The sequence below is a fragment of the Cupressus sempervirens genome, chromosome 2, assembly GCF_028749045.1.
Source record: "Cupressus sempervirens isolate cs-2001-9-10 chromosome 2, ASM2874904v1, whole genome shotgun sequence".
NCBI lineage: Eukaryota > Viridiplantae > Streptophyta > Pinopsida > Cupressales > Cupressaceae > Cupressus > Cupressus sempervirens.
This window is the reverse complement of record NC_143119.1, coordinates 695549804-695562831: the sequence shown is the minus strand read 5'-3', so window position 1 is coordinate 695562831 and position 13028 is coordinate 695549804. Positions and strand designations below refer to the sequence as shown.

The following is a 13028-nucleotide window of genomic DNA, read 5'->3' as shown; positions in this document are numbered from 1 at the left end:
AAAAGCAATACTTAAACTGTGACATTACCCCCAAAAAATAAAAAGCACTGGTATATATACAGTCAGGAGGGAATGCCAATGTTTTATCTGCTAATAAAGCATCACAACCAGTAAGGTTTAGCTCAGGGAGTTTGCATGCAACGAAAAACGTCCAATCATGTAATGCACCCAGTAAAAATCAAACTAGACGAAAAAACCAGTGTGACCTTTGCTTGATATCCAACAAGAATAATCTGTAATCCTCGTGGGAAATTCAGATATACAGTACTAGCAAACATACCCGAACCGTACTAGTACTGGAAACACATACCCATCCCCTATAATATCCCCATCCCTGAAACTATGTGAAGCATAGTTTAATTTAGTAACATTGAATTTTCTTGCTATCTCTATAATATACAAATTTAAGATCCTCTATTTTCCCCTTATGTCTGAATAGTGTTTCTATCATTCTCTTAAAGGTGGGGCGAGTTTCCTGACATGGCCATAGGCAACAGTTGGCCCCACACCACACCTTATCAGCACAATTTTAGCAGCGTGGCTTTTTGGCAATAAGCTATTTGACAATATAGTTTAGAAAACAGGACAAACTGTCCTGTGTGAGGGTTGTGGTTTCAATTGAAAGTGAAACAATGTTTTTCTTAATTTGAAGATAGTTCACAGTTATTTACCAGTTCACAGGTTTTCTTCAAACTAGCTTTGATTGTGTCCAGATCCAATATTATCTTATACATTTATAAGTTTAATAAAGTCAATGTAACAAAAAATACTAGATAAATAAACAATATTAAGAAGAATAGATTGACTATAAACTGAAACCTACGACAACAGATGACTCGGTTGATTTGTGTGAAGAAGGATGAATGATCATGTTAGAATCTGAAGTGTTCAGGCCAGATCCTAGATTGGATCTTGCCTACAATTTATGAACTGCTTTCATAGCACATCAAGTTTTGGTCTGTAATGTGTACCTCACTGTGGATGATTAGGTGATACATAAACAGGCCTCTCACAAATTCTTACTTGTATGAGGAGTTCCTTTTTGCATTTAAATCTAGGAACGGTTAACATCTTAAAGAGACAGAGAGAGATGAAGAAAGCAACCTGTATTACATACTTATAACCCCAGTCCCCTGTTAATCTACCGTATGTCTTTGATTTATAAATGAATTACTCTGAGGTTCTAATCTTGGCTCGGCCACATATAAATATCAAGCATAACGTAAGACAATTTGAGGATTGTCTCAATTACACATATTTACCTATGTCTTCTTTGTTTTACTTAATTTGTCTTCTGTTTCTCAACATCTTAGACCTAATGCCATCTCAAGTTTGAATTTACCTCATTATGAAGAGATTCCAGGATTTTCTTTTTTCCAAACTGTGGTTAGGAGCAGAAATCCTTACTTGTGATCAATAGTAGAACTCTTTTTATCTCATAAATGCCTCAGATGAAACATAAGTTGCACTGGTAGTTCAACAAGGGAACATTCTTTGGAAATCTACTGTAGCAAGCAATGCTATCCGCGGCCACCTATTCCCATCACTATGTGATAAATAATGAAATATCATTTAAATAATCAGACTTCAGATGGCAACTGGAATGAATTGAGCATTGAAAAGAAGAAAATTACATGCAGTAAATAATATTTCCAAATGAGGAGAGGCGCTACTCATCTTTTTTTATTTATGATGCGTTTCTGCAGTAACTTGTGGACCTTGCATAAAAATTTATTAAAATTGGAATGGCAGTTGGATAAGTGTTCTATTAAGGGCCGCGTGACTGACAGATAGAATCATTGCAAACTGTCTGTCACACTACATTTGTGTATATTCATCTTGGTCTTCTGCAGTTTAAAATATTTATATAATGGCCCTATTTGATTCCCCTAAAATTGACAGGCCCTCTCGGCACCTAGACTAGCATAAAATTTGTCCCAGTTAACCGTAATATCATAAAATAATGAATAAATTCTGCAGATTTCATTTTCCTTTTCGATTTTGAAGTAGATATTTATAAAGTAGTTCATTGAAAAATCTAAATCTACGTAAATCAGCCTGCAACTTAAAGGACTATCTATCTGAATTTAATTCGGCTGCTAAAAATGAGTCATAGATGTATAAGCTAACAATCTTATAATCATGTGGTCGCTAAGCAATGCGTATCAATGACGGCTCGCTCACTTTTTTAACTCAACCCATGTCTTGTGTTAGACTTCTTCTACCCAGACTGCACCACACCGTGTACTTATACTAAACACACAAGTGCAATTCCTTTATCAATGTCAACCTCGCGATACGATTTCAGAGATTTTAGGCTGCGATTTGATTAGGGGCATATTAAAAAAATATTACTCTCAGATGATTGATAAATTAATTTTGTCTGATTAATTTCAAGTCCCATTCCTTATATTATATATCCATTCCGTCGGCTGCTTCGCCATTTCGCTCTAAATGTACCCTTCCCCAAATACATCTCTCAAACGATAAACTGAAAATAGAGATTCTTATTCTTTTCAAAATTCTAATTTATCAAATCACTATCAGATATTTTCTTAAGTTAATTTTTTATTATTTATAAGTATATCCTCTGCAAATTAAAAATGAGAAATCAAGAAAAAAACATAATCAATTAAAAACAATCTCCGAGTTAGATATGAAAATCAAACCCCGATATTATTTTCAGACTATTCCGCAGTTCGTTACTTCCAAAGTTCTCACGTCAAATTTGAAATACAACGGAACAACATGGCAGACGCTGTCAGTTACCAAATTTGTTTTCACAAAATTATCTGCCTCGAATTACTGTTATACGGGATGCTGTCCATGCACTCGCAATATTTAAATAAATCAACGACAATATAGTAAAATATTGAAATCAACAGTACCCGATTATTCCTCTACAATTATGTTTTATTGGAATACGTCCGAAATAAGATATCAACTGCCAGAGAAGTTACGTTAACGTCACGTCATTTCACTACTAAATTTCAATTCTCCGAAAAAAAATTGCATCGAAACTTTTGTAACTCTACATTTTCAAATTTAGTTTTGAAAAGAGTAAAACTGAATACCTTGTAAAGAATATCCCACGGGAAGCAACCAAGGAAATCCAAAACAAAACTCGTTTTAGCGTAGCTGCTCCAACCAATAAGATAAACATTCAGGTTAGATATCAGCGGCTCAGACCTGCAAAAACAAGAGAGCGGGATGAAAGCATTTTATATTTTACCGCAAAGCAATGCTACGGCGGTCATAAACCATCGTGTACGAATGCGAGTCCCTGTACGCAAGAAAAAACTGCACAACCACGTCTGCTAAGAAAATGATCTGTGCCGTCACGTCCAGAGGCCACAGATGTTTCGGCAAGCCCCGGAAAAATCCGAACTCGAAGGGAGTAAAGAATGAGGAGTAAATTGCCCAAACGAGAATAAAACGCGTCCACCATCGATAAGACCTGCAAATGCACACAAAAATCACTCAAATTTTCCTAAATTTTAAGCGTGTTCGCATGCGATGGAAACCGTGCAAGATCTTCTCCAGAAATTACACAAAACTCGGAAATTTTCCTCAATTTTACAGCTCGAATGCAATGAAAGTTTCGAAGGATCTTCAAGAGAAATTACATGCCATCTGGATTTATGACGAATTTCCGAGAGCGTCCGTTCGAGAAGCATTCAGACCATCTGGTGTGGATTGTAAGGCCACTTTCTTGGCTCCGGCCATGGCGGCCTCGATCAAACCCTAATTCTCTGCCGAAAAGCGAAAGCCTGCTTCCCAAAGATGATTTAATTGACTCTGCATATTCAATTAACTCGAATTCCTCCGGCACCTCACGTCTGTGATTAATGGAAGACATGTTCAAGGAAAGAGAGAAATTCCGTATCGTCGAACTAAAAAATAAACTAGCCGCCTACGGCTTCGGAACATAAAACAAATACACAGGATTCTTTGCAATTTAAGGTATCAAACGAATGGCACTCAATCGTTTCGTTGCAATTAACAGATAATGCCTCACTTTAATATCAGTTGCTCTCGACACGATACGCAATTTGAAAGAGTTTAGCCTTTTCTATAGTCCACTGAGAGCCGCATCTGTCTAAAACTACTTTTTAATGCAAATATGTCTTTCTCTGGCCAATGGCCTCCTTTCTGTTTCAAATGCTCCTTCCCGTGTTCCCGCTCTGATGTGTCCACACGTGATTGTCCCTTTTCCTTGCTTTCTTTCTCTGACAGGAAAAGGGCAAAGATTTTTTTTAAACCAAAAACACAGCTCCAACGAAGGAATATGCCGTACTGTCGCAATTTGCACATTTGAAAGATGAAGACAAGTTTCTCAGATAAATGTCAAAGGCTCTGCGCCGACTGCTAAATCTGATCCAGGCAAGTGTTAGAATTAAGTGAATAAGGATTATCAGGATCTCGACTGACGCCTGCACAATTCAATTTTAATCTATTTTCGCTCAAGTGGAGGCGCAACCTGCGCGAAATTAAGGAATTTTGAATTGAATACTTTATAATTTGCGATTATTGTGCGGAATAGTGGATAGGCGTTGCCTAGGTGGTACTATGATCTGGCACCACTGCTGTTTTTTTAATTATTATTATTAAATGTTAACGTAATCCAATTAACGCAAAAATCAATCTACATCATGATGATTAAATTATTTATTCATTTAATGCAATCAGATTTCCACAATCCATGATTTAAAATGTTTATTTTCTGGAATAGATTGTGTAGAGATTTTTCATCAACGTTTCGAATCACACTATGTGATCCATCATCAGGAAGATAGAGCAAGAGATGTCAAAATCTGAAAAGTGAAATCGACAAAAGATATTTAACATTTTTATTTTATTTCTTTTGAATTAATTAAATAAGATAATTATTTGACTAATTATCTTTAATGTCAACAAATCTTTACAAATTATTTTTTATTTTTTATTGACAATAGGTGACAAAGTCATATATTTAATATATTAATAATGCAATTATTATATATTTAATAAATGAGGAACAAGGACTTGAGATAAAATTGGTCAAGAATAACAATATCAGATTTTGACAATCCATTTCTAATGTTACTTTTATTTTTAGATTTGATTGTGTATATTTTTTGATGTCAACGTTTCGGATCATAGTGTCATCCATCATCATCATGATAAGAGAAATGATGTAGAATCAATGTGACAGTGATGGATCCTTCTCTCTCCTCTTGATGATGGATCACAGTGTGATTTGAAACGTTGATGTCAAAAAAAATCATGATCAAATCCAGAAAGAAGAATAGCATTGGTCAAGAATGGTTATATAAAGAATTAAAATTCAAATAATATGAATAAACATAAATCAATGAACTCCAAAAATTAAAATTGCAAACACATTGTATAAGATTGAAGGAGAACACGACAAAACACCTTATGAAAATTTAGCTTGAAAAACCTCCAATAAAGTTGGTCAAATCCAAAGGCAATGAGGCTTAGGAAATAGAAAGGTCAAAACCCACCTCCAAATGCTTAATGGGGAAGTGAGAGAATAAGAAACATTTGTTGCCTTGATTAGAAGATGATCCCCACCACTAGGATAAAGGTAATCAAGATAAATAATTGTGTCCACAAGAGAATTACAAATTAAACTAGAGTGAATAGTGGAAACTTTGAAGCACAATCAAAGTTTGAATCGATACCATCTTCTCAACAAGTACTCCAATAGGATTTGAACTTAAAACCAAATAAAATTTATCCAAAGCAATATTAAAGAATGTGAGAAAGAATATCAAAGGTTGATATAATTATCGACCAAGGTGAGAACAAACAACTTACCCAACAAGAAGTCCAAAAAAATTAATAATCTATGGATACTTGTTCATAAAATAAGGTACCCAAATTCAACACATTCTAGTCACACTTGATAATCCTTCTAATGGTCATTTTAGATAAACTGAAGTGAATGGAGAATATCTCCTAAATTTTCTTTATCACATTCATGGAGATCACTTATTTCCCAAATGCTCTTAGTAGGAGACATATGCCATGAAGAAATTGTCTAAAATTTCCTATAGAAATGAAAATAAACACCAAAGTTATGGAGACCCCCTCGAGATAATTTGAGGGATCTATCAATCCAAGAAAATAAATGAAAGAATCATGTCGGCATGAAGCACAAGGGAACTATTAGGAAATAATTGTCAACACCTAATTAGATTGAGTATGTTCCTACATAAATAATGAGACACAAACATGCATAAAAGGTTACAAAATCACCATTATTCAAAGATCAAATAGACAAACAACAAAATCACACAAGATATAACCTGGAAAATCCTTGAGAGGGAAACACCTAGCCTCAAAGCATCCATACTCCATTGTAGTATTTAGTAACAAAGCAATACAAAGAAATTACATAATTATAATGAAAACCTCTAGAACATCAAACTCTTGATTGCATTACCACACATTCAAGCATTTATCCACACATCTCATGTTACAATGCTTCACAAATGCAACCTTTACAAAGACTCAGTAATGTTATCCCACTAAACTAAACAACTAACATGTGTTTGCTTTTACAAACAAAAGATCACAAAAGTACAACTTGTGGCAAATTAAATCATGTGCCACAAACCATGTGAGCACAATACCATTGATACATCATTTAATATTGGGTTTTAATTTTACACTTTATTAAATATCTTTTCCAAATATCAAATAATTACAATATCCTAAATCCCAATGTAACACCCATATTAAATATAATCCCATTATTACATTACAACTAATAAAGTAGCCCCAAGAATTGAATCTGTATAAGACCTTTGCATGATACACATCCATCTAGGTGTTATTAGGTGAAACACACATAATAATAAACAATAACATTAAAAATAGTATGCAACATGTACAATGTCTTTTCCCAACACGAGTTTCAGTGCATTGAAGAAATATAGAGTATTTAGCAAAAATTAACACCAAATGGAGAAAATGAATGACACTCAAGTGAGTCATAGAAAGCATCCCAAATGGAAGAAAGTTGTACAAAAAATATGTACGTAAAATAAAAGAAGAATATGTAGCAAAAATGTTAGGATCAAATATTATTAATAACATGGAAGGAGTTGGATCCTACACACGCCACAAACTACTTAAAAGGACCCATCATAAATAGAGCCATAAAAAGTGTGATAAAATAGTTAAAAATTTGAGCCATGACTTTAAATCCCACCTCAAATAATCATTTCCACTAAAAAGAATGAGAATAAAATACACGACATAATATATATTACTACCATGTTTATTATCACTATACATATATTACCATGTTTATTATCACCATATATATTACCACCATGTTTATTATCATTTTGTTTATTACCACCAAAATATATATTTTTCTAGCAATGAACACATTTAAGAAAAAATTGTGTTGAAAAGAAAAGAAAATTAAGTGTCAAAAAAAAGAGAAATTTATAAAATTAAACAACCAAGACATGATGATTATCTTTCCATTTTCCCCCAAATAATTGAAAATTTGTTTTTCTTTGGAAAAAGATGTCTCAACCTTGTATTTAGACATAAGGTTTTATGTTTATCAACAACATAGACCTAATGTCATCTCAATTTCTGAATTGCCTTATTATGAAAAGATTCCAAGATTATTTTTTTTCCAAGTTGTAGTTAGTTGAAGAAATCCTTACTTGTGATCAATACAAGAACTCTTTTCTTTTCGCATAATGACTAAGGTGATTTACATAAGTTGCATTGGTAATAGATATGTTTGTGTTAGGAAGAACAAAACCACTCAACATGTATTAAGGTGAACAAGGGAACATTCCTTGGAAATCTACTCTAGAAATGTTATATGTCGTCACTTATTCCCATCACTATGTCATATAATTAATGAAATATTAGTTACATATAGAAAATTTAGATAGCAATTGAAATGAATTTGGGATTAAGAAGAAGAAAATTACATTTAGTACGTAATATTTCCAAATGAGGAGAAATGGTGCTCATATTTCTTTATTTATGATGTTTTTTTGCCGTAAGTTATGAGGCTTGCCTAAAAATTTCACTAAAATTAGACTAGGAGATGGATACGTGTATTGTTAAGAGCTACATGACTAATGGATAAAATCATTTCAGACTCTCTATCACACTATAATTTTATATAAGACACAAATATTGATTTGGATCTTGATTTATAGTTCCTTAAAATTGACAGGCCCACTAAACATTGAAGCTAGTATAAAGGTTTTTCCTAGTTATTTGCATTACCATAATTTAATAAGGAACAAAATTTGTGGGTTTTTTCCTTAATTTTGGAGTAGACATTTTTAGAGAAATTCTTTGAAAAATCTAGATCTACAAAAAGAAACATGTAACTTAAACTTACAAATAAAAAGATAAAATAGAGAAATCTAAGTGCATGGAAAATTATTAAAACATTACAATCATATTACTATAGTACATAGAGACAAGAAATTTTTATTATTCATTATTCATGTTCTAGTTACAATTCGTTGCCTTTTTTATAAAGGATTTTACATGCAAGAGTTAAAACAAACTAAACCATTACTAAAATGTGAAAGAAAACTTAGGTGATGTGGCATAGAAATTGATTAATTTTTAGTCAACAAAATGAACAATTATCGTGGACTGTAGTTAGATTGTAACTGAACATTTATGTGGAGGACTAACTTAAATTTTTTTACGATACTACTAAGAAATTCTTTTGGACTATGTGAGAATATTTATACCGTTTACAAATAGCATGTGCAATCATAGATTTAATGTCTACAAACATGGGAGCTAGAGATTAACTACTTCTGACACTTCCCGTTAATTTCTACAATAAATGTTACAATGTTCATGAAAAATTGATCTTGGCAATTATCTTTCATTTGTCTCAATTCTAGTGTCCAAGTCTAACTCTTCACAAATTTTAAAATTCTTTAAAACATCAAATCAAATCTAAGATATTCAAATTCAAATTGAATCTAGGAAATTCCATCGCTCTCCTAAGATGTTTTAAGCTCATGATCTAGCACACTTGGTCTCTCGTCCGTTGTAGGTCTAGGTGGAAAATACTATTTTGTCAACCCCTCTTTATGTTGGCATCAAACATGCTAACACAAATTTAAAGACAATTGTCTTGACAATTCAAATGGATCCTTCTCTTATCTATTAACAACTTCATTCATATTTTCATAATTTGATATCCTCCTCTACTTTTTCATTTGTTTATTTATACATCTTGATTACCTTGTTGTAGAGACTTCAAATATGTTATTTCACACAAATCTCTCACTTTGTTACCACCTAAATATTTATCATAAATTTGCTACAGTACTTACTTCAAAATATACAATAGTAAACACATTATGACATTTTCTAAACTTGCAATATCCTTTCTACAAAGATGTTGTAGATTCATTTCATCATCAACCTAAATAAATGTCAAATGCTCCTTGCAAGCCTTAGTTTTTTCCTTCCATTTTTTAAAATTCCCTTGACATCATATATATCTCAAGACTTAAACAATTCCCTTAGATCTAATGTGTTTTGATACTAAATATAAATAGATAAAAAAGATAAGAGAGATAAATTCTAAGTGCATAGACAACTATTAAAACATTACAATCATATATGTTAGTTACATCATAAGGAAAGGCAATCATTTATTATTCGTTGTCTATGTTATAATTACAATATCTTGCCTCTTTTCTAGAACATTTTACATAATAGAGTTGAAAACAAACTAAACTACTATTGAATGTTGGACAAACTTGCCCCATGTCTTCATGGGGTTCCTTAAGGCATTTTTCGATTAAATCAAAATAATTGGACTATTGCATGCAAATTTTCAATCATGAGAAAAGGATAAAAAGAATCTTTAGAATGGCTAAAGTTTAAGAATTTATTGAAAAAATATTAGGTAAGAGATTTCTTTCCCTCCTCTTTTTAGCATTTCTTTTCTTCAAATTTTATGTTAAAATATACTAATTTTATTCAATAATAATAAGAAATGAAATTCAATATTCATAGATAGGATCATTGACACCACAAATTGCTTCTTAAAAAGTTGAATTATGACACAAAAATTGACTAATTTTTAACCAACAAACTAAACAATTAGAGGAAATTGTAATTAGATTGTAAATCAGCATTTATGTAGAGGACTAACTTAGGTTCTATTCAATTCTAGTTATTACGTTGAAGAACTAAATGGGAAAATTTTATAGATTTGATGTCTACCAAGGCAGAAAATAGAAATTAAATACTGTCTATTTGAATTTAATTCGACTGCTAAAAACGATTCATGTGTATTCACTTAACCATTTTAGAATTATTGTAGTTGCTGAGCAATGTGTGCCAATGAAGGCTCGCTCGCTATTTTAACTTCATCCGCCACTACTGTACCAAACTGTGCACATATATTTAGACACAGAAGTGCAACGGCGTTATCAGTGTCAACCTCGCTCCACAATTTCAGCGCTTTTATGCTGCGGTTTGATTGAGGGGCTTTCTTGAAAACAAAAAGCTTTTTATATTTATTATAATTTTGTACATTGGATTCAGGAAAATACAGTAATGTTAAATAAAACAATTAATTAATTGACTATAATTTTTTTTTAAATCTAAACGCATCCTTCCCAAAATACATCACTTTAAACCGATCAACTGAAAGTAGATATTTTTTTTTTTAAGATTCTAATTTATCTTATGATCTATCAATGAAAAAAAACTCACCAGTTTTGGAAAAAATTACACTACTTATCAACATCTGAAGATTCAAAAATTTCCTCAGTTAGTCTTTTATGATTAAAAATTATATCCTCTGCAAATTAAAAATTTAGAGACCGGGAAAATAAATAATCCATTTTTAACAAAAGTTAGATTAGAAAATCGGAACCCCAAATTCTTTTCACGCCCGTTGCAAAATGAAATCCAGCCCACCTGATGAATACTTTGAAAGTTCTCACGTCAAATGTTCCCTAGTTTTTACATGATTCTGTCTCGAATACCTGATGTACTACGGGACGATCATGTCCATGCACTCGATCTATTTAAATAAATCAACGGCAATATAATAAAATATTGAAATCAACCCGAAACGATTATTCATCCACAGTTAGGCTATAGAAGGGACGGCCATGTCAAGTGCCAGATAATTTACTTTAACGTCACGTCATTTCACTACTGCATTTCAATGTTCTGATAAAAAAATTGCAAATAACTTCTGTACGAATCCCAAACGTTGACAGGAACTCAGACATATTTATATTTACTTTTGAAACAAGTGAAATAAAATACCTTGTAAATAACATCCCACGGGAAGCAACCAAGGAAATCCAAAGCGAAACTCGTTTTAGCATAACTGATCAAGCCAATTCGTTTAACATTAGGGTTAGATATCAGCGTCTCCGCGGAGCTGCAAAAACAAGAAATAACCGGATGAAAGCATTTTAAATTTTACCGCAAAGCAATACGACGGCGGTCATAAACCATCTTGTACGAATGCGAGTCTCTGTACGCAAGTAAAAACTGCACAATCACGTCTGCTAAGAAAATGATCTGAGCCGTCACGTCCAGAGGCCACAGATATTTCGGCAAGCCCCGAAAAAATCCGAACTCGAAGGGAGTGAAGAATGAGGAGCAAGTTGCGCAGAGGAGAATAAAGCATGTCCACCATCGATAAAACCTGTAAATGCATACGAAAAAACTCAAATTTGAACGTAAGCTTTAAGGCGTGTTCGCATGCCATGAAAATGTTGAAAGTTCTTTATAAATTATATTAAACTCTTAAATTTTCCTAAATTTTGGAGCGTGTTCTCATGCGATAAAAATGTTGAAAGATATTCTTGAGAAATTACATGCCGTCTGGATTTATGACCAATTTCCGAGAACATCCATTCAAGAAGCATTCAGACCATCTGCTGTGGCTTGTAGGGCCGATTTCTTGGCTCCGACCATGGCGGCTTCGATGAAACCCTAATTCTTTGCCGAAAAGCGAAAGCCTGCTTCCCATAGATGATTTAATTGACTCTGGATATTCAATTAACTCGTATTCCTTCGGCGGGTCAAGTCTGTGATTAAAGGAAGACATGTTCGAGCAAAGGAATGAAGTCTGTATCGTCGATCCAGTTCGGAATATAAACGAAAAACACAGGATTCTTTGCAATTTAAGGTATCCAAGGAATCAACATATGAGATAGACGAATCGAGTTCGAATCAGCGGCACTCCATCGTTTAGATGGAATTAACAGAAAATGACTTACTTTATTCTCAGCTGTTCCCGACGTGATACGCAATTCGCAAGAGTTATATCTTTTTTAGGACGCCATAGTCTGTAGTCTAAAATAATAATAAGTTCTACGTTTTGGAAAAAAAATTTAGAAACTTCTCCTATTTGAGATTTTTTTAATATTAATTATTCATTAAGAATTTTGCACACATATTATTGATTAATATTTATTATTCTCATTTATAAAATATTTAAATTTAAAATAATCTTTTAAATTATTTTAAAATACGTCATTAAAAAGTCATATGACAGGGAGGGCGACCGTCAAATTTCAGACCTCTTTCTTAGGTCAATCTCCTCCTTTCTGGTGCATGTGCCCCTTCCCATGTGCGCGCTCTGACGTGGCCGCATGTGATTGGCATTTTTCCTTGCTTTCTTTTTCTGATAGGAAAAGGACAATTGTTTTTATTAAAAACACAGTTCAACAGGAAGAACATGCCGTACTGTCGCAACTTTGCCAATTGGAAAGATAACGACAAGTTCTCTGATAAATGTCAAAAGCCCTGCGCTGACTGGTAGAACAAATCCAAGAGACAAAGAAAATAATTTAAAAGAGGTGTACAATACGCAAATAAGGGCTAACAGAATTTTTGATTAACGCAACATAATTGTATAAGGGTGTACAATACGCAAATAAGGGCTACCAGAATTGTATAATATAATAATAATAAACATTTCCGCTTAAGTGGAGCGCAACATGTGCGAAATTAAGGAATTTTAAATT

General features: G+C 32.9%; 2 protein-coding genes across 2 annotated transcripts in view; both read right to left on the bottom strand.

Annotated features, from left to right (window-relative positions):
• LOC149575280 (potassium channel KOR2-like) overlaps positions 1-4468 on the bottom strand; it is an 82916-nt gene extending 78448 nt beyond the window's left edge. The window contains exons 1-3 of the mRNA XM_089815072.1: positions 3627-4468; positions 3233-3457; positions 3075-3138 (exon numbers count right to left, since the gene is read on the bottom strand). Of these exons, the coding sequence (XP_089671198.1) occupies positions 3075-3138; positions 3233-3457; positions 3627-3859 (522 nt within the window). The 5' untranslated portion in view covers positions 3860-4468. The remainder of the gene's footprint in view (positions 1-3074; positions 3139-3232; positions 3458-3626) is intronic.
• Positions 4469-11461: 6993 nt separating this feature from the next.
• On the bottom strand, positions 11462-12106 carry LOC149575279 (potassium channel KOR2-like). Its single transcript, XM_089816016.1, has 2 exons — positions 11874-12106; positions 11462-11701 (listed from the first exon to the last, which is right to left on the bottom strand). Exons 1-2 carry the CDS (start codon positions 12104-12106, stop codon positions 11473-11475), a joined length of 462 nt encoding a protein of 153 aa, XP_089672142.1. The 3' UTR covers positions 11462-11472.
• Between the last annotated feature and the right edge of the window lie 922 nt (positions 12107-13028).